Source organism: Xenopus tropicalis, chromosome 4, assembly GCF_000004195.4.
Source record: "Xenopus tropicalis strain Nigerian chromosome 4, UCB_Xtro_10.0, whole genome shotgun sequence".
NCBI classification, from domain to species: Eukaryota; Metazoa; Chordata; class Amphibia; order Anura; family Pipidae; genus Xenopus; species Xenopus tropicalis.
The window spans coordinates 562,828-584,407 of NC_030680.2; the positions used below are offsets into that span (position 1 = coordinate 562,828).

Here is a 21,580-nt window from a genome sequence, read left to right on the forward strand (position 1 = left end):
TGGGGGGTAAATCTTCCCCCTGACAGCCAGAAATGCCCGCTCTCTGCCACGTGGGGGCCCAGTCTCACTGAGCGAGACCCTCCGGCAAGAACCCAACTCAACTGGAATGTAAGGACCTGACCCAAATGAGCAGAACGTGGGGCAGAACCGACAGTGCTGGATACAAGCGGCCCAGTCACATGGCTACGTGGGCGCCCAATAGCGGGACCCTTACAGTCAATGTGCCCAGTTACCCTCCTTGAGTCATTGCTGCCCAACATGTGATACCCCCACGGGGGCAGTTACCCCACAGTCCTCCTCCATGGGACCAGTGTCACACAGGGCAGATAGGGCCCAACAGAACCCACAGGGCAGATAGATAGGGCCCAACAGAACCCACAGGGCAGATAGATTGGGCCCAACAGAACACACAGGGCAGATAGGGCCCAACAGAACACACAGGGCAGATAGATTGGGCCCAACAGAACACACAGGGCAGATAGGGCCCAACAGAACCCACAGGGCAGATAGATTGGGCCCAACAGAACCCACAGGGCAGATAGATTGGGCCCAACAGAACCCACAGGGCAGATAGATTGGGCCCAACAGAACCCACAGGGCAGATAGATTGGGCCCAACAGAACCCACAGGGCAGAACCCACAGGGCAGATAGATAGGGCCCAACAGAACACCACAGGGCAGATAGATTGGGCCCAACAAGAACCACAGGGCAGATAGATTGGGCCCAACAGAACCCACAGGGCAGATAGATTGGGCCCAACAGAACCCCACAGGGCAGATAGATTGGGCCCAACAGAACCCACAGGGCAGATAGATTTGGGCCAACAGAACCCACAGGGCAGATAGATTGGGCCCAACAGAACCCACAGGGCAGATAGATTGGGCCCAACAGAACCCACAGGGCAGATAGATTGGGCCCAACAGAACCCACAGGGCAGATAGATAGGGCCCAACAGAACACACAGGGCAGATAGATTGGGCCCAACAGAACACACAGGGCAGATAGATTGGGCCCAACAGAACACACAGGGCAGATAGATTGGGCCCAACAGAACACACAGGGCAGATAGATTGGGCCCAACAGAACACACAGGGCAGATTGGGCCCAACAGAACACACAGGGCAGATTGGGCCCAACAGAACACACAGGGCAGATGTCACACACTTCACCCAAACAGTTACTTGTAGTTTGTTGCCTTTAAACGACGAATTATAAACCACCATCCGTTTCAGCATCTCCGGTTGCTATGGAGAAGGCACAAGAGCAACATGACATAAAGAGAATCCCGGTTCCCCTGCCCAGAACCTCCCAAGGGAACAGAGAGAGGGGCCCCAGCACTTATAGGGCCCCCCCAGCACTTACAGGGCCCCCCAGCACTTATAGGGCCCCCCAGCACTTACAGGGCCCCCCAGCACTTATAGGGCCCCCCAGCACTTACAGGGCCCCCCAGCACTTACAGGGCCCCCCAGCACTTATAGGGCCCCCCCAGCACTTATAGGGCCCCCCAGTCTCACCAGCAGCTCCGCTTTGGGCGCCGCTCTCAGCAGGAAGTTAGAGTCCGGAGACAGCATGACGGGTTTGGAGGGAATCGGTACCGCTGGGCGGCGCTGGGTCGGCGGGCTGGGGGCAAACTGCTACAATGGGGGGCAATAAGGGCATGTACGGTCAGATCATGGGGTATGATGCACAGGGACAGGAAATGATGCACAGAATGATGCACAGGGACAGGAAATGATGCAAAGCGACAGGAAATGATGCACAGGGACAGGAAATGATGCACAGGGGCAGGAAATGATGCAAAGCGACAGGAAATGATGCACAGAATGATGCACAGGGACAGGAAATGATGCACAGGGACAGGAAATGATGCAAAGCGACAGGAAATGATGCACAGGGACAGGAAATGATGCACAGGGACAGGAAATGATGCACAAGGACAGGAAATGATGCACAGGGACAGGAAATGATGCACAAAATGATGCACAGGGACAGGAAATGATGCACAGGGACAGGAAATGATACACAGGGACAGGAAATGATGCACAGGGACAGAAAATGATGCAAAGGGACAGGAAATGATGCACAGAATGATACACAGGGACAGGAAATGATGCACATGGACAGGAAATGATGCACAGAATGATGCACAGGGACAGGAAATGATGCAAAGCGACAGGAAATGATGCACAGGGACAGGAAATGATGCACAGGAAATTATGCACAGGGGCAGGAAATGATGCAAAGCGACAGGAAATGATGCACAGGGACAGGAAATGATGCAAAGCGACAGGAAATGATGCAAAGCAACAGGAAATGATGCACATGGACAGGAAATGATGCACAGGGGCAGGAAATGATGCAAAGCGACAGGAAATGATGCACAGGGACAGGAAATGATGCACAGGGACAGGAAATGATGCACAGGGACAGGAAATGATGCACAGGGGCAGGAAATGATGCAAAGCGACAGGAAATGATGCACAGGGACAGGAAATGATGCAAAGCGACAGGAAATGATGCAAAGCGACAGGAAATGATGCACATGGACAGGAAATGATGCACAGGGGCAGGAAATGATGCAAAGCGACAGGAAATGATGCACATGGACAGGAAATGATGCAACAGGGCAGGAAATGATGCAAAGCGACAGGAAATGATGCACATGGACAGGGAAATGATGCACAGGCAGGAAATGATGCACAGGGACAGGAAATGATGCAAAGCGACAGGAAATGATGCACATGGACAGGAAATGATGCACAGGGGCAGGAAATGATGCAAAGCGACAGGAAATGATGCACAGGGACAGGAAATGATGCACAGGGACAGGAAATGATGCACAGGGACAGGAAATGATGCAAAGCGACAGGAAATGATGCACAGGGACAGGAAATGATGCAAAGCGACAGGAAATGATGCACAGCAATGCACAAACTCAGGGACTGACTCACAGCAACAACAAATCAACAACAGATCCCCTACAGTTGGAAAAGGCAAGGCAAAAATCCCAGTTATTAGGGGGCCAGAATCCCTCAGCCCCCCAGCCCAGAGGGGACATGTGACACCAGGGCTATATACCCCCCAACATTTGAAAAATGCAAAGAGGTTCAAAAAGAAATACCACACCCATTTTACAAAATTTGTCAGGTTGAGAGACCAACTGCTGATTATTGTCTTGCTTTTGCCTCCATGGGGCACATACAGGGGCACATACAGGGCATGCAAACTGAGTTCACTCCATGCGACTCACACTCACACTCACACTCACACACCAGGGGGATGCTGGAAGATGACATTTTACTGGCGTCTGAGACATTTCTCACAACCTGGGACAAAACAGAGGGAGATCTGTCATATTCACCCCCTTCTGACATACATGCGAGGAGAAATGGGTTAGTGGCACCGCGTTCCCCACACATCAAATCCAGAACAAACACTTAGCGGGTTATAAATTGCAAGCTTTTGGGGCTACTCAGGCCCCTGCTTCTGGTAACAGCCCTTTGCCACTAACTGTCACCTTGGGGTATCTCCTCCCAAGCTTCCCTGGAGAGATTACTGTAGGTAGGAAGAAAGGACTGGGAGGTGCTGGTCCCACAGAAGTCTATCCGGGTCATGGCCCACAGAAGATCCAGCCCAGTAGCCCCGGGTCAGACAATATGGCTGACATTCCAGGTAATACATGGGAAAGCCCGGCTCTATAGGCCATAGGGGACAATGTTGGAGCCCAAGACGTTGGAGAAGTTTGGGTGGGGGTTCTGGTTCCTGTCAGATACTTTATATAGTGGTACTGAGCGCTTCTGTCCCAGTTACACAAAACCATAGGGACTGAGCCCCCCCAACACACCATGCAGTCAGGAACCCTACCTTTGGGCTCGGAGGAAAGGAAGGTTCCGGGTTTGAAGACCTCAAGGCTGATCTCCCTCTGTAGTTCTTCAGTTCCTCAGAGAAAGGCAGCGGCGGCCGAGCCGAACCCATGGACTGGGCCGGGGCAGGTACTGGTGGCGGTGATGGAGAAGGTAAATGCATCCACGTGGGCTGGATAAGGGAAGACCTTGGGGCCACCGGTGGGGGCGGGGGGGCGTTCCTCCTGATGAAGGTGATGTTGGGGGAGGAAGGCTGGTGGGATGAAGCCGACAGCAGCCGAGGGGAAGGGGGGGGAGGAGCCATGCGCTTAGTGGGGCGACTCGTTTCAACTGAATGAACTTCATCCAGGTCCGTGGTAGGAAGATGGAGGCCCCCCACAAACCTCCGCATGGTAGAGCTGGAAGGCGGTTGGGCGGTGGGAGGGGGAGAAGGAGGAGCTGGAGGGTGCCCACCCCCTACCTACATGGAATAGTGTTATTGTTATGTACTGTTACCCACTCTGGCACAATACCCACTCGGGCACAATACCCACTCGGGCACAATACCCACTCGGGCACAATACCCACTCTGGCACACTGCCCACTCTGGCACACTACCCACTCTGGCACATTACCCACTCTGGCACACTGCCCACTCTGGCACAATACCCACTCTGGCACATTACCCACTCTGGCACATTGCCCACTCTGGCACATTGCCCACTCTGGCACACTGCCCACTCTGGCACATTACCCACTCTGGCACATTACCCACTCTGGCACATTACCCACTCTGGCACATTACCCACTCTGGCACACTGCCCACTCTGGCACATTACCCACTCTGGCACATTACCCACTCTGGCGCACTGCCCACTCTGGCGCACTGCCCACTCTGGCACATTACCCACTCTGGCACAATACCCACTCTGGCACATTACCCACTCTGGCGCACTGCCCACTCTGGCACATTACCCACTCTGGCACATTACCCACTCTGGCACATTACCCACTCTGGCACATTACCCACTCTGGCACATTACCCACTCTGGCACATTTTTTAAAAACCCCCCCCAAAAACCCTTTTCTGGCACATTACCCACTCTGGCACAATACCCACTCTGGCACATTGCCCACTCTGGCACATTACCCACTCTGGCACAATACCCACTCTGGCACATTACCCACTCTGGCACACTACCCACTCTGGCACAATACCCACTCTGGCACATTGCCCACTCTGGCACATTACCCACTCTGGCACAATACCCACTCTGGCACATTGCCACTCTGGCACATTACCCCACTCGCACATTACCCACTCTGGCACATTGCCCACTCTGGCACAATACCCACTCTGGCACAATACCCACTCTGGCACATTGCCCACTCTGGCACATTACCCACTCTGGCACAATACCACTTGGCACATTACCCACTCTGACACATTACCCACTCTGGCACACTGCCCACTCTGGCACACTACCCACTCTGGCGCATTACCCACTCGGGCGCATTGCCCACTCTGGCACATTACCCACTCTGGCACAATACCCACTCTGGCACATTACCCACTCTGGCACAATACCCACTTTGGCACATTACCCACTCTGACACATTACCCACTCTGGCACACTGCCCACTCTGGCACACTACCCACTCTGGCGCATTACCCACTCGGGCGCATTGCCCACTCGGGCACATTACCCACTCGGGCACATTGCCCACTCTGGCACATTACCCACTCTGGCACAATACCCACTCTGGCACATTACCCACTCGGGCACATTACCCACTCGGGCACAATACCCACTCGGGCACATTACCCACTCTGGCACAATACCCACTCTGGCACAATGCCCACTCTGGCACATTGCCCACTCTGGCACATTGCCCACTCTGGCACAATACCCACTCTGGCACAATGCCCACTCTGGCACATTGCCCACTCTGGCACATTACCCACTCTGGCACAATACCCACTCTGGCACAATACCCACTCTGGCACATTACCCACTATGGAAAAGAAAAGGGCACCTATTCCCTCTGGTGCATTCCTGCCCCTCCCTCACCCCTTCCCACAGCAGCTCTCTGTATATCACAGGAAGGTAAGTCCCTACTGAATGCCAGGGTACCCCTGAGTGGCACTGCCAGCGACGGGCACACAGCACTCTGTTACCTCATGATTCTCATTCTCCGCAGAGGAAATCTGTTCCAGCCGCGTCTGGCAGAGTCGTTCCACCCAAACCTGAACCTTCTCCGACTCCTCCAGGTCTTCCCGCTCGGTCTCGGAGACCTTGGTGCCAACAGTGGTGCCAGGTGGGAGGAGACACAAGACAGGTGAGAGATAATCCCACATTCCCTAATGGTGCCCAGTACAGGGGAAGGTGCCCACACTATGGCACCGATTGGCTCCATTCCCACCATATGGGACTCTGATGGCCCTAGACCCTCTCCTGATTGGTCCCACAGGGGAATGCTGGGTAAATACCTCCTGAACCAGACGATTTATCTTCAGCTGCTTCTCCTTCTCCAGCATCTCCTCCTTCTCCTGGGCCAGTTTCTGCTCAAACTCCATCTCCTTCTTACTCTTCTTCTGCTCAAACAGACTGTCCGACTTGGACTTCTTCCTGTCCTTCCCTTTCTGAGGGTGAGTATTGGGCAAATAAGGCACAAAGGAACTGACATTTCTGCCCCACGGGGGGGACGGAACAATCAGGAACACGGCAAACAGTGCAAACCATGCAGCGTCACTTCTCTCTACTGGCCAATGGCCGATCCCCCCAATGTCTCCCATCATGCCCCAGAAAGAACTCTATGGTCATTGGCCAATAGGCCTGGGGGCACAAGGGTATCCACTGCAAAATGCCCTCTGGTGCCAGTGTTGATGGCAAAACCCATTGCCCCTTTGTACCTGAGCCCCACTTTCTGTTCTACAGAGGAAGAAGGTTCTGTAGAACCCCCACCGGGCAGAGAGATAAGGGGCAACTCCCTGTAAACAGGATCAGAACCTCTGCTCTCTCTCTGGTACCAGTCCCACAGTAACCCAAGTGGGCACCTCCCTATAAACAGGATCAGAACCTCTGCTCTCTCTCTGGTACCAGTCCCACAGTAACCCAAGTGGGCACCTCCCTATAAACAGGATCAGAACCTCTGCTCTCTCTTTGGTACCAGTCTCACAGTAACCCAAGTGGGCACCTCTCTATAAACAGGATCAGAACCTCTGCTCTCTCTTTGGTACCAGTCCCACAGCGACCCAAGTGGGCACCTCCCTATAAACAGGATCAGAACCTCTGCTCTCTCTCTGGTACCAGTCCCACAGCGACCCAAGTGGGCACCTCCCTATAAACAGGATCAGAACCTCTGCTCTCTCTCTGGTACCAGTCCCACAGCGACCCAAGTGGGCACCTCCCTATAAACAGGATCAGAACCGCTGCTCTCTCTCTGGTACCAGTCCCACAGTAACCCAAGAGGGCACCTCCCTATAAACAGGATCAGAACCGCTGCTCTCTCTTTGGTACCAGTCCCACAGTAACCCAAGTGGGCACCTCCCTATTAACAGGATCAGAACCTCTGCTCTCTCTCTGGTACCAGTCCCACAGTAACCCAAGTGGGCACCTCCCTATAAACAGAATCAGAACCGCTGCTCTCTCTCTGGTACCAGTCCCACAGCGACCCAAGTGGGCACCTCCCTATAAACAGGATCAGAACCTCTGCTCTCTCTCTGGTACCAGTCCCACAGTAACCCAAGTGGGCACCTCCCTATAAACAGGATCAGAACCTCTGCTCTCTCTTTGGTACCAGTCCCACAGTAACCCAAGTGGGCACCTCCCTATAAACAGGATCAGAACCGCTGCTCTCTCTCTGGTACCAGTCCCACAGCGACCCAAGTGGGCACCTCCCTATAAACAGGATCAGAACCTCTGCTCTCTCTCTGGTACCAGTCCCACAGTAACCCAAGTGGGCACCTCCCTATAAACAGGATCAGAACCTCTGCTCTCTCTCTGGTACCAGTCCCACAGTAACCCAAGAGGGCACCTCCTTATAAACAGGATCAGAACCTCTGCTCTCTCTCTGGTACCAGTCCAGGGCTCGTTGGGTTGGATAGGAAGGGTGCATTCGTTAGTACAGTGGGCTGGGGACTGGGCTAATCGCAGGAAGAGAAACACAGCAATGTGGGCACGAGGGGCCCAACAGAACCAGCAATGGACACACACACGGTACCTTTCGGAGGGTGGGAAATTTCCCTTCGTAGCGATAGAACCACCCGAATGCTATTGGAGGACAAAAGTACAAGGCGCTTATGTCAGAGGAGGAGGGGCTATCCCATAATAATCCCGTTGGATCGGGTTTAAATGCCCCAAGCAGAGCCGGATGTAAGTCCTAGTTAAGTCTGTCCCACAGCTCTCCCACCAGCAGTGCTGTAACCCCAAATCTGCATTCCGCTTGCCCCAAGCCTTGTGGTTCTGTTGTTCTGATCCAGTTCCCCAAGAGGAACCCCCCAATGCCGCACTATACAAACACACTGTATATATATATATATCTTATAGGAGGGATTTCTGGCTGCCAAGGTGAAAGGTCTGTACGGAGTCAGAACAGGGGGATCCGTAGGGGAAGTCTGTTATCCCTGACCTGCTTATTGCTTCTCCCCGCAAACTTATTGGCAGCATCTTCTGTAAGGCAGAAAGGGAGAGTGTAAGGGGGAGTATGCTTATTGTTCCCCTGAACCCCAACTCTGCAAGGAGGTCCCCAACCTGTGCAGCACCATCCCCCCAACTCTGCACCCATCCCTGGACCCCCAACTCTGCACCCATTCCTCACCCCCAACTCTGCACCCATCCCTCACCCCCCAACTCTGCACCCATCCCTCACCCCCAACTCTGCACCCATCCCTCACCCCAACTCTGCACCCATCCCTCACCCCAACTCTGCACCCATCCCTCACCCCAACTCTGCACCCATCCCTCACCCCCAACTCTGCACCCATCCCTCACCCCCCACTCTGCACCCATCCCTCACCCCCAACTCTGCACCCATCCCTCACCCCAACTCTGCACCCATCCCTCACCCCCAACTCTGCACCCATCCCTCACCCCCACTCTGCACCCATCCCTCACCCCCAACTCTGCACCCATCCCTCACCCCCAAACTCTGCACCCATCCCTCACCCCACTCTGCACCCATCCCTCACCCCCAACTCTGCACCCATCCCTCACCCCCAACTCTGCACCCATCCCTCACCCCACTCTGCACCCATCCCTTACCCCAACTCTGCACCCATCCCTCACCCCCCAACTCTGCACCCATCCCTCACCCCCCAACTCTGCACCCATTCCAGTAGGGCAGAGACAGGCAGCCCAGTAGGGCAGAGACAGGCAGCCCAGTAGGGCAGAGACAGACAGCCCAGTAGGGCAGAGACAGGCAGCCCAGTAGGGCAGAGACAGACAGCCCAGTAGGGCAGAGACAGGCAGCCCAGTAGGGCAGAGACAGACAGCCCAGTAGAGCAGAGACAGACAGCCCAGTAGGGCAGAGACAGGCAGCCCAGTAGAGCAGAGACAGGCAGCCCAGTAGGGCAGAGACAGACAGCCCAGTAGGGCAGAGACAGACAGCCCAGTAGGGCAGAGACAGGCAGCCCAGTAGGGCAGAGACAGACAGCCCAGTAGGGCAGAGACAGACAGCCCAGTAGGGCAGAGACAGGCAGCCCAGTAGGGCAGAGACAGACAGCCCAGTAGAGCAGAGACAGACAGCCCAGTAGGGCAGAGACAGGCAGCCCAGTAGAGCAGAGACAGACAGCCCAGTAGAGCAGAGACAGACAGCCCAGTAGAGCAGAGACAGACAGCCCAGTAGGGCAGAGACAGGCAGCCCAGTAGGGCAGAGACAGGCAGCCCAGTAGGGCAGAGACAGGCAGCCCAGTAGGGCAGAGACAGGCAGTTTATATCCAGTTCTGGGTTAAATCGGCACTCACCTCCCGGTTATTGAGAAACTACACAACTCACTGTTCCTCCTGCTCCCACACTTACGTTTGCTCTTGGCTGGGGGGCTGCGCTGTGTCTTGGCCCCCGGGGGCTTCACGCTTTTAGCTTCCTCTTTGGGGCCCCAGTCTTCATCCCAATCCTTCTTTATTTTCTCCTCTTGGGAAGAAATCCTACAGAAAATCCCAGTAAGGGGCAGCTTTTAGCTAAGTGCCCCCTGATAGAGTCAGGGTGAGAGAGGGTGCCCCCTCATAGAGTCAGGGTGAGAGAGGGTGCCCCCTCATAGAGTCAGGGTGAAAGAGGGTGCCCCCTCATGGGGTCAGGGTGAGAGAGGGTGCCCCCTCATAGAGTCAGGGTGAGAGAGGGTGCCCCTCATAGAGTCAGGGTGAGAGAGGGTGCCCCCTGATAGAGTCAGGGTGAGAGAGGGTGCCCCTCATAGAGTCAGGGTGAGAGAGGGTGCCCCCTCATAGAGTCAGGGTGAGAGAGGGTGCCCCCTGATAGAGTCAGGGTGAGAGAGGGTGCCCCTCATAGAGTCAGGGTGAGAGAGGGTGCCCCCTGATAGAGTCAGGGTGAGAGAGGGTGCCCCCTCATAGAGTCAGGGTGAGAGAGGGTGCCCCCTCATAGAGTCAGGGTGAGAGAGGGTGCCCCCTCATGGGGTCAGGGTGAGAGAGGGTGCCCCTCATAGAGTCAGGGTGAGAGAGGGTGCCCCTCATAGAGTCAGGTAGAGAGGGTGCCCTCATAGAGTCAGGGTGAGAGAGTAGGCCCCCTCATAGAGTCAGGGTGAGAGAGTGTGCCCCTCATAGAGTCAGGGTGAGAGAGTGTGCCCCCTGATAGAGTCAGGGTGAGAGAGGGTGCCCCCTCATAGAGTCAGGGTGAGAGAGGGTGCCCCTCATGGAGTCAGGGTGAGAGAGGGTGCCCCCTCATAGAGTCAGGGTGAGAGAGGGTGCCCCCTGATAGAGTCAGGGTGAGAGAGGGTGCCCCCTCATAGAGTCAGGGTGAGAGAGGGTGCCCCTCATGGAGTCAGGGTGAGAGAGTGAGTGCCCCCTCATAGAGTCAGGGTGAGAGAGGGTGCCCCCTGAATAGTAGAGTCAGGGTGAGAGAGGGTGCCCCCATAGAGTCAGGGTGAGAGAGGGTGCCCCTCATGGAGTCAGGGTGAGAGAGGGTGCCCCTCATAGAGTCAGGGTGAGAGAGGGTGCCACATCATAGAGTCAGGGTGAGAGAGGGTTGCCCCTCATGGAGTCAGGGTGAGAGAGGGTGCCCCCTCATGAAGTCAGGGTGAGAGAGGGTGCCCCCTCATGGAGTCAGGGTGAGAGAGGGTGCCCCTCATAGAGTCAGGGTGAGAGAGGGTGCCCCCTCATGGAGTCAGGGTGAGAGAGGGTGCCCCCTCATAGAGTCAGGGTGAGAGAGGGTGCCCCTCATAGAGTCAGGGTGAGAGAAGAGGTGCCCCTCACTTAGAGTCGGGATCTGAGCACCTCGTAGGAGTTCGCCCCCCTCATTCAGGTACAGCGACGTGAGCGAGGCAGCATGCCCCTTACATCACGAGTCAGGGTGAGAGAGGGTGCCCCCTCTTAGACTGTCAAACTCGCATCACCATGCCAGTACCGCATCCGAATGCAGAGCTGGCCGTGCCCCTCATTGACATTTATCGCGAGAGCTCTCCGTAGCAGGACTTTCTAGAAGCAGGGGGGATCCTATTCGACCCATCCTTCCATATGCACCTGAATCACTTGGTACGCCTTCGGAGACCGCGTAGGTCGCGTTGCCCCCCATCATCACGGGTCAGGAGTGATGGAAGGGTGCCCCTCCATTTTTTCAGACTCAGGTGAGAGCAGAGTGCTGACCCCGCTTCTATTTCAATGCAGTCAGCTGTGTAAGTGGTTGCCCCTTCATATGAGTTCGTATGGGTTGAAGTATGTGACTTAGTGTCCTCTTTTATTAGTAGATCAGGTGAGAATAGCGGTCGCCCACTCAATAGGAGTCGAGTGCATTAACACGCAGAGGTGCCCCCATCCTCATCCTGAAGTCCTCAGGGTGAGACGAGGGTCCCCCTCATAGAGTCAACGGGTAGAGAGAATTCTTCCACTACTCCATTACCTACTGGTGCCCCCTCCACTCGGCAGTCAGGGTGACTGGAGAGGGTGCCCCTTCATAAGAGTCCTTACGAGGTTGATCAGAGGAGGGTGCCCCCTCATGGAAGTCAGGGTGAGAAGAGGTGCCACCTCCAATAGAGTCAGGTGCTGAGAGGGTGCCCCTCAAAGTCAGCCGGTTTGAGATTGATCAGCTGCCAGGTTCTGCCCCTCCTCCATCTTCCGGCACTGTTCACGTGCCGTGTTGTTGATGAGTATGGTGTTGCTCCTGCCATATTGTGTCATGTAATGGATGCGACGCCATGGGCGCACGGATCACGCCCGTCCGCTCAGATAATGGCCCAGTCAGGGCTGCAGAGAGGGTGCCCCCTCTCTATGGACAGTGCAGTGGAGGTCGAGATAGGAGGGTCTCCCCCTCAGTAGCACGTTCTCACGGGGTTTGAGAGAGTTGTGCCCCTTGCATTGAGCATGATCCCAGGGTGAGAGAGGGGTTGCCCCCTCTATGAGTCGAGAGTTGAGAGTTGAGGGTGCCCCCTCATGCGAGTACAGAGGCTGAGAAGTAGGGTTGCCGCCTAGTGATACAAGTGCAGGGTGAAGAGAGAGGTGCCCCTCTTCACTAAGTCAAGTCACAGGGTGAGGATTGTCGCCCCCCGCTCAATGGCAGTCAGGATGCGGAGAGCGGTCTGCGACCCTCCTAATAGAGGTCAGAGTGAAGTATGAGCGGCTGCCACCACCTCATCAGGAGGGATCAGGGCTAGCACAACAGATATAGGAAGTCGACCACCAACCTATAATGGAGTCAAGGGTAGAGAGAGAGCCGTGGCCTCACCACATACCTGGATCCAGCTCAGCCGGTGAGAATGAGCGGGTGCCCTTAGCATAGATCTAAGGTGAGTGACGTGAATAGGGTGACCCCTCATATGAAGCTCAAGGCTGTGCAAGTAAAGGCTCGCGCAGCCCCTCATAGACATCAATTCACAGTCACGCCAGTGTCGACGAGAGGGATGCCCGCCCCTTCATTCGGCTCAGGGCAGTGACGAAGAGGGTCGCTCCCCTCATGGAGCAGCGGTTGAAACGCTAACGAGGAGCATGACCCTCATAGAGTCAGGGTGAGATGAGTGCGTGTGCAGTGCCGCTCTCTCATAGAGTCAGCGTGATGAGAGGGTGCCCCTCACGTAGAGCAAGGGTTGATGGGTGAGGGCTGCTCCCTTCATAGAGTCAGGGGAGGAGAGAGGGGTTTGGCCCTCATCGGACAGTCAGGGTGAGAGAGCGGTGCCAACACATCATGAACGTCAGCGGGTGACGCTGCAGGGTGACCCCTTCGTAGAGTCAAGGGTTGAGAGGAGGTGCCCTCAGCTAAGTCAGGGTGAGAAGAGGTGACCCCTGGATGACACGAGTCCCAGGGCTGAAGCAGAGGGTGTCCTCCTTCAGGGTTCTAGGTGTGAGGTGTGTAAGCCCCCTCCCATGGTGCAATCAGGGGAGAGAAGGTTAGCGCCCCTCATGGAAGTCAGGGTGAGAGACGGTGCCGCCGCTCATGGGAAGGTCAGGTGTGACGAGAGCGTTCCTTCTCATAGAGTCAGGGTGAGAGAGGCGTGCGCCCCCATTCATAGAGTCAGGGTGAAGAGAGGAGTCCCCCCTGTAGAGTTACAGGGTGAGAGGCGGCGTGCGCCCTATGATAGACGTCAGGGTTTGAGAGAGGTGCCCCCTGATAGAGGATTCTAGAGGTGTAGAGGAGGGTGCCCTCTATTAGTGAGTTCAGGGTGAGAGAGCGGTACGCCCACCTCAGTTAGGTCTGGTGGAGAAGAGGGTGCCCCTCATAGATGTCAGGCAGTGAGAGAGGGTCCCCCTGTAATAGTGTCAGGGATGAGAGAGGGTGCCCCTCATACAGGTCGAGGGTGAGAGAAGGGTGCCCTCTCATGAATCGGGTGAGAGAGTGTCCACCTCATAGAGTCAGGAGTCGTGAGAGAAGGGTAGGCCCCTCATGAGTCCACGGGTTGAGCAAGGTTGCCCCCTCACGATGGAGTCAGGGTGAGAGAGGGTGCGCCACTCGATAGAGTCAGTGGTGAGAAAGGGTGACCCCTCATGAAGTCAGGGGGAGAAGAGGGTAGCCCCCTCATTGAGAGTCAGGGTGAGAGCAGGGTGCACCCTCATAGAGTCAGCGGTGAGAGGGGTGCCCCTCATAGAGGTCAGGAGTGAGAAGAGGGTGCCACCTCATAGAGTCAATCGGGTTTGAGAGAGTGGGTGCCCCTCGATAGAGTTAGGGTGAAGAGGGGTGACCACCTCATAGAGTTCAGGGTGAGAGGCGGTGCCCCTCATAGATCAGGGTGCAAGAGGGTGCCCCTCACATAGTGCGTCAGGGGAGAGAGGGTTGTCCCGCTGCATAGAGTCAGGGTGAGACGGGGTGCCACTCATAGAGCTCAGGGTGAGATGAGGGTCGCCCGCTTCATATTAGAGTCAGGGTAGAGAGGGCGCCCCTCAATTGGAGTCAGGGTGAGGAGGAGTGCCCCTCATGGAGTCAGTCGAGAGATGGTGCGTGCCCCTCATAGAGTCAGGTGAGAGAGGGTGCCCTCACTAGAGTCAGGGTGAGAGAGGGTGCCCCCCTCAATCGAGAGCAGGCTGAAGAGGTGCCCCTCATAGAGTCCAGCTGAGGTGAGTATACAAGAGGGGCCCCTATGGAGTCAGGGTGGAGGGTGCTCTCCTCAATACGAGTCAGGGGGTGATAGATGTGGTGCCCCCTCATAGAGTAGTGGTGCATGAGAGGTGCCCTCATAGTAGCTCAGGGTACAGGAGGAGGCGTGGCCCCTCAATAGAGTCAGGTGAGAGGCAGGTGCCCCTGCATAGAGTCAGGGTAGAAGGGTGCCCTATGACGTCAGGGTGAGAAAGGTGTGCCCCTCATAGCAGTCAGGGTGAGAGAGGGTTGCCCTCATAGGGTTCAGGGTGAGAGAGGGTGCCCCTCATATTGAGCAGGGTGAAGACGTTAGTGGCTGCCCCTCTTAGTAGTCAGGGTGATGGAGAAGGGTCGCCTCCCCTCATAGAAGTCAGGGTGATGAGAGGGTGCCCCTATAGAGTCAGGGTGAGTAGATGGGCATGCCACTCATAGAGTCCAAGACGGGAAGAGGAGGGTGCCCTACAGTTAGAGTCAGGCTGAGAGAGGAAGATACGCCCCTCTATACGATCAGGGTGAAGAGAGGGTTGCCACCTCATAGAGCTAGGGTGAGAGAGGGTGCCCCTCATAGAGGCAGTGAGAGGAGTGCCCCTATAGAGTCAGGGTGAGACGGAGGTGCCCCTCATTGGAGTCAGGTGAGAGAGGGGGGGCTTCTGCCAATATTCAGGGCAATAGAGCGTCCTCGCTACGTATCAAGATAGGGTGCCAGAGTGGAAGGGGGCCGAGGGTGATGCCAGTAAAGGTGGTGGGGTAGAGAGAATGGCGACGTATAGTTTTTATTGTAGAGAAGTTGTGTGAGCCCATTCTAGGGCCATCCCCCTTTAGGGGCAGATGGCGTTGGGCAGTAATGGGTGGGAGTGCAGCGTGCGGTTGGGGGTAGGGGTGGGGGGCTCGTCATATAGCGCTGCCCGCAACATTAGCACATATATATAAAGAGTGATAACATAATTAATGTTACTTCCATCGTTTTATCTCCCGTGCGAAAACGATCCCTCCTCTCTCGAGCCCACTTTCTGCGAACATCTCCAATTTGTCGCCTTGGAAGTAGAAGGAAATACGCAGGCTTATTGGCTGGGGAACTGACTCCCCCGTGTCAGAGCGCGGAATGGGAAAGGCTAAAAGGATAACGAGAAGTTCATCAAATAACCTGGACTAAGTCGTGAGGTTTGGTTATTTGCCTCGCCAGGGCTTGGACCACAAAGTCGGCCATTTTGCATGCAGGGTCTGGACCTACAGTCGGCAATTTTGCTTGCAGGCTGGACCATCAAGTCGGCATTTTGATCGGCGAGGGCTGGACACGAGTTGGCCATTTGCTGCAGAGCTGGACCACAAGTCGCACATTTTGCTTTGCAGGCTGGACCAAAAGTCTGAGCCATGTGGGGTGCAGGGCTGAAACAGTAAGAGTTTCGGCCATTATGGTGCAGGGTTGTGCTTAGCAGTCGATACTTTTTTTGTGGTGCAGGGCTTGGCTAAAGATGTCGGCAGATTTGGGTTGAACAGGACTCGTAGGTGACCTCAAGATTCATAATCTGCTGCAACCTACGGCCAGCGCCACAGTTAGTTATGGAGTGAGCTGCTTAATGGGTCGGCAGAAAAAATAACAGGGTAGATGGGGCCCATAGAGTCAGGGTGAGAGAGGGTGCCCCCTCATAGAGTCAGGGAGAAGGTGTGCCCCTCATAGAGTCAGGGTGAGAGAGTGTGCCCCCTGATAGAGTCAGGGTGAGAGAGGGTGCCCCCTCATAGAGTCAGGGTGAGAGAGGGTTGCCCCTCATAGGAGTCAGGGTGAGAGAGGGTGCCCCCTCATAGAGTCAGGGTGAGAGAGGGTGCCCCCTGATAGAGTCAGGGTGAGAGAGGGTGCCCCCTCATAGAGTCAGGGTGAGAGAGGGTGCCCCTCATGGAGTCAGGGTGAGAGAGGGTGCCCCCTCATAGAGTCAGGGTGAGAGAGGGTGCCCCCTGATAGAGTCAGGGTGAGAGAGGGTGCCCCTAGATTCATAATAGTAGGCCTCATAGGATGGTGAGAGAGGGTGCCCCTCATGGAGTCAGGGTGAGAGAGGGTGCCCCTCATAGAGTCAGGGTGAGAGAGGGTGCCACTCATAGAGTCAGGGTGAGAGAGGTTGCCCCTCATGGAGTCAGGGTGAGAGAGGGTGCCCCCTCATGATGAGTCAGGGTGAGAGAGGGTGCCCCCTCATGGAGTCAGGGTGAGAGAGGGTGCCCCTCATAGAGTCAGGGTGAGAGAGGGTGCCCCCTCATGGAGTCAGGGTGAGAGAGGGTGCCCCCTCATAGAGTCAGGGTGAGAGAGGGTGCCCCTCATAGAGTCAGGGTGAGAGAGGGTGCCCCTCATAGAGTCAGGGTGAGAGAGGGTGCCCCTCATAGAGTCAGGGTGAGAGAGGGTGCCCCCTCATAGAGTCAGGGTGAGAGAGGGTGCCCCCTCATAGAGTCAGGGTGAGAGAGGGTGCCCCTCATAGAGTCAGGAGATGGTGCAGGAGCTCAGGGTGGAGGTGGCCCCTCATAGAGTCGGTGAAAGTGCCCTTTAGGTGGAGAGAGGGGTGCCCCTCATAGAGTCAGGGTGAGAGAGGGTGGCCCCCCTCATAGAGTCAGGGTGAGAGAGGGTGCCCCTCATAGAGTCAGGGTGAGAGAGGGTGCCCCCTCATAGAGTCAGGGTGAGAGAGGGTGCCCCTCATAGAGTCAGGGTGAGAGAGGGTGCCCCTCATGAAGTCAGGGTGAGAGAGGGTGCCCCTCATAGAGTCAGGGTGAGAGAGTGTGCCCCCTCATGGAGTCAGGGTGAGAGAGGGTGCCCCTCATAGAGTCAGGGTGAGAGAGGGTGCCCCCTCATGGAGTCAGGGTGAGAGAGGGTGCCCCTCATAGAGTCAGGGTGAGAGAGGGTGCCCCCTCATGAAGTCAGGGTGAGAGAGGGTGCCCCCTCATGGAGTCAGGGTGAGAGAGGGTGCCCCTCATAGAGTCAGGGTGAGAGAGGGTGCCCCCTCATGGAGTCAGGGTGAGAGAGGGTGCCCCCTCATGGAGTCAGGGTGAGAGAGGTGCCCCTCATAGAGTCAGGGTGAGAGAGGGTGCCCCCTCATGGAGTCAGGGTGAGAGAGGGTGCCCCCTCATGGAGTCAGAGTGAGAGAGGGTGCCCCCTCATGGAGTCAGGGTGAGAGAGGGTGCCCCTGATAGAGTCAGGGTGAGAGAGGGTGCCCCTCATAGAGTCAGGGTGAGAGAGTGTGCCCCCTCATGGAGTCAGGGTGAGAGAGGGTGCCCCTCATAGAGTCAGGGTGAGAGAGGGTGCCCCCTCATGGAGTCAGGGTGAGAGAGGGTGCCCCCTCATGGAGTCAGGGTGAGAGAGGGTGCCCCCTCATGGAGTCAGGGTGAGAGAGGGTGCCCCTGATAGAGTCAGGGTGAGAGAGGGTGCCCCTCATAGAGTCAGGGTGAGAGAAGGTGCCCCCTCATAGAGTCAGGGTGAGAGAGGGTGCCCCCCTCATGGAGTCAGGGTGAGAGAGGGTGCCCCCTCATGGAGTCAGGGTGAGATGAGGGTGCCCCTCATAGAGTCAGGGTGAGAGAGGGTGCCCCTCATAGAGTCAGGGTGAGAGAGGGTGCCCCTCATAGAGTCAGGGTGAGAGAGGGTGCCCCTCATAGAGTCAGGGTGAGAGAGGGTGCCCCTCATGGAGTCAGGGTGAGAGAGGGTGCCCCCTCATGAAGTCAGGGTGAGAGAGGGTGCCCCTCATAGAGTCAGGGTGAGAGAGGGTGCCCCTCATAGAGTCAGGGTGAGAGAGGGTGACCCCTGATAGAGTCAGGGTGAGAGAGGGTGCCCCCTCATGGAGTCAGGGTGAGAGAGGGTGCCCCCTCATGGAGTCAGGGTGAGAGAAGGTGCCCCCTCATGGAGTCAGGGTGAGAGAGGGTGCCCCCTCATGAAGTCAGGGTGAGAGAGGGTGCCCCTCATAGAGTCAGGGTGAGAGAGGGTGCCCCCTCATAGAGTCAGGGTGAGAGAGGGTGCCCCCTGATAGAGTCAGGGTGAGAGAGGGTGCCCCCTGATAGAGTCAGGGTGAGAGAGGGTGCCCCCTGATAGAGTCAGGGTGAGAGAGGGTGCCCCTCATAGAGTCAGGGTGAGAGAGGGTGCCCCTCATAGAGTCAGGGTGAGAGAGGGTGCCCCTCATAGAGTCAGGGTGAGAGAGGGTGCCCCTGATAGAGTCAGGGTGAGAGAGGGTGCCCCTCATAGAGTCAGGGTGAGAGAGGGTGCCCCTCATAGAGTCAGGGTGAGAGAGGGTGCCCCTCATAGAGTCAGGGTGAGAGAGGGTGCCCCTCATAGAGTCAGGGTGAGAGAGGGTGCCCCCTCATGGAGTCAGGGTGAGAGAGGGTGCCCCTCATAGAGTCAGGGTGAGAAAGGGTGCCCCTCATAGAGTCAGGGTGAGAGAGGGTGCCCCCTCATAGAGTCAGGGTGAGAGAGGGTGCCCCTCATAGAGTCAGGGTGAGAGAGGGTGCCCTCATAGAGTCAGGGTGAGAGAGGGTGCCACTCATAGAGTCAGGGTGAGAGAGGGTGCCCCTCATAGAGTCAGGGTGAGAGAGGGTGCCCCTCATAGAGTCAGGGTGAGAGAGGGTGCCCCTCATAGAGTCAGGGTGAGAGAGGGTGCCCACTCATAGAGTCAGGGTGAGAGAGGGTGCCCTCATAGAGTCAGGGTGAGAGAGGGTGCCACTCATAGAGTCAGGGTGAGAGAGGGTGCCCCTCATAGAGTCAGGGTGAGAGAGGGTGGCCCCTCATGGAGTCAGGGTGAGAGAGGGTGCCCCTCATGGAGTCAGGGTGAGAGAGGGTGCCCCTCATAGAGTCAGGGTGAGAGAGGGTGCCCCTCATAGAGTCAGGGTGAGAGAGGGTGCCCCCTCATAGAGTCAGGGTGAGAGAGGGTGCCCCCTCATAGAGTCAGGGTGAGAGAGGGTGCCCCTCATGGAGTCAGGGTGAGAGAGGGTGCCCCTCATAGAGTCAGGGTGAGAGAGGGTGCCCCTCATAGAGTCAGGGTGAGAGAGGGTGCCCCTCATAGAGTCAGGGTGAGAGAGGGTGCCCCTCATAGAGTCAGGGTGAGAGAGGTGCCCCTCATAGAGTCAGGGTGAGAGAGGGTGCCCCTCATAGAGTCAGGGTGAGAGAGGGTGCCCCTCATAGAGTCAGGGTGAGAGAGGGTGCCCCTCATAGAGTCAGGGTGAGAGAGGGTGCCCCTCATAGAGTCAGGGTGAGAGAGGTGCCCCTCATAGAGTCAGGGTGAGAGAGGGTGCCCCTCATAGAGTCAGGGTGAGAGAGGGTGCCCCCTCATAGAGTCAGGGTGAGAGAGGGTGCCCCTCATAGAGTCAGGGTGAGAGAGGGTGCCCCCTCATAGAGTCAGGGTGAGAGAGGGTGCCCCTCATAGAGTCAGGGTGAGAGAGGGTGCCCCTCATAGAGTCAGGGTGAGAGAGGGTGCCCCCTCATAGAGTCAGGGTGAGAGAGGGTGCCCCTCATAGAGTCAGGGTGAGAGAGGGTGCCCCTCATGGAGTCAGGTGAGAGAGGGGGGTGCTCTGCCAATATCAGGGCAATAGAGGGTCCCTGCTAGTATCAAGATAGGGGGTGCCAGAGGGAAGGGGGCCGAGGGTGATGCAGTAAAGGTGGGTGGGGGGCAGGAATGGCGACGTATAGTTTTTATAGAGAAGTTTGTGACCCATTCTAGGCCCCCCCCTTTAGGGGCAGATTGGGTTGGGCAAGTAATGGGGTGGGTAAGTGGCAGGTGGGTGGGGGTAGGGGTAGGGGGGCTCTATAACTGCCCAATAGCAATATTAGGGAAACATTATTACTTCTCTATCTCCCGGCGGAACCGATCCTCCTCCTCGGCCACTTTCTGGGAAATCTCCATTTTTCTCCTGTAAAAGTAGAAGAAATAACGCAGGTTATTGGCTGGGAACTGCCCCCGGGATCAGGCGCCCAATGGGGAAAGCGCAAAAAGATAACGGAATTCATCATAACTGGACTAAGTCGTGAGTTGGTTATTTTGCTGCAGGGCTGGACCACAAGTCGGCCATTTTGCTGCAGGGCTGGACCACAAGTCGGCCATTTTGCTGCAGGGCTGGACCACAAGTCGGCCATTTTGGTGCAGGGCTGGACCACGAGTTGGCCATTTTGCTGCAGAGCTGGACCACAAGTCGGCCATTTTGCTGCAGGGCTGGACCAAAAGTCGGCCATTTTGGTGCAGGGCTGGACTAAGAGTCGGCCATTTTGGTGCAGGGCTGGACTAAGAGTCGGACATTTTGGTGCAGGGCTGGGCTAAGAGTCGGCCATTTGGGTGCAGGACTGTAGGTACCAAGTCATAATCCTGCTGGGACCTCGGCCAGCGCCCATGTTTGGGGTGAGACTGGCATTGGGGGCAGATCAGTGGGTAGATGGGGGGCAGGGGGGGGCACTTACATTCGCTCCTTTTCCTGCTGCTCCTTTACGATCTTGTTGGTTTCCATGGCGAGTTTCTTCTGGCGCAGGAGTTCCTGGCGCTCCAGTTCCCGCCTCCGTTGCTCTGTCAGTCTCTCGTCTTCCGTCATGAACAACTCCCGCCCCTGCGGGGAAAGGGGGCTCAGTCAGACTTACCCTTTAATCACTCATTATCCCTTTGTAGGCCAATGTGCTGGGGCCACGCTGGGGTGTACCCCCTCATTCCTCCAAGCAGAGACACCCCCAGTCTATGACACTGCACCCCCACATTACTCACGGCTCCTGCCACCACGGTGATCGTCAGACTGCGGCTCCCCTTTAACACTTTCACTGCCTGGAAGGAGACAGAGAAGCCAATTGGTTAAAATCTCTTTTGTGATGTAAATGAGAAGCACCATAGAGTTGTCTGTGTGATGGGGGCCCCGGGGAGCCTGAATACTGGGGGGGCTACCAGGGCTGGACTTACAGACAGTACGTTACATAGCCCCCCCAGCGGTACATTACATAGCCCCCCAGCGGTACATTACATAGCCCCCCAGCGGTACGTTACATAGCCCCCCAGCGGTACATTACATAGCCCCCCAGC

At 56.5% G+C, this 21,580-nt stretch overlaps 1 protein-coding gene across 10 annotated transcripts in view; it reads right to left on the reverse strand.

Annotated features, from left to right (window-relative positions):
* The window catches only part of ush1c (USH1 protein network component harmonin), a 66,224-nt gene that overhangs the window by 12,968 nt on the left and 31,676 nt on the right, over positions 1-21,580 (reverse strand). For 4 of the 10 annotated variants that reach the window (XM_031899757.1, XM_031899753.1, XM_031899752.1 and 1 more), the window contains exons 11-21: positions 21,272-21,328; positions 20,977-21,119; positions 20,370-20,435; positions 9,864-9,988; positions 8,068-8,117; positions 6,335-6,487; positions 6,023-6,139; positions 3,866-4,324; positions 3,274-3,327; positions 1,516-1,635; positions 1,183-1,245 (exon numbers count right to left, since the gene is read on the reverse strand). In XM_031899757.1, the coding sequence (XP_031755617.1) occupies positions 1,183-1,245; positions 1,516-1,635; positions 3,274-3,327; positions 3,866-4,324; positions 6,023-6,139; positions 6,335-6,487; positions 8,068-8,117; positions 9,864-9,988; positions 20,370-20,435; positions 20,977-21,119; positions 21,272-21,328 (1,407 nt within the window). 10 annotated transcript variants of the gene reach the window in all.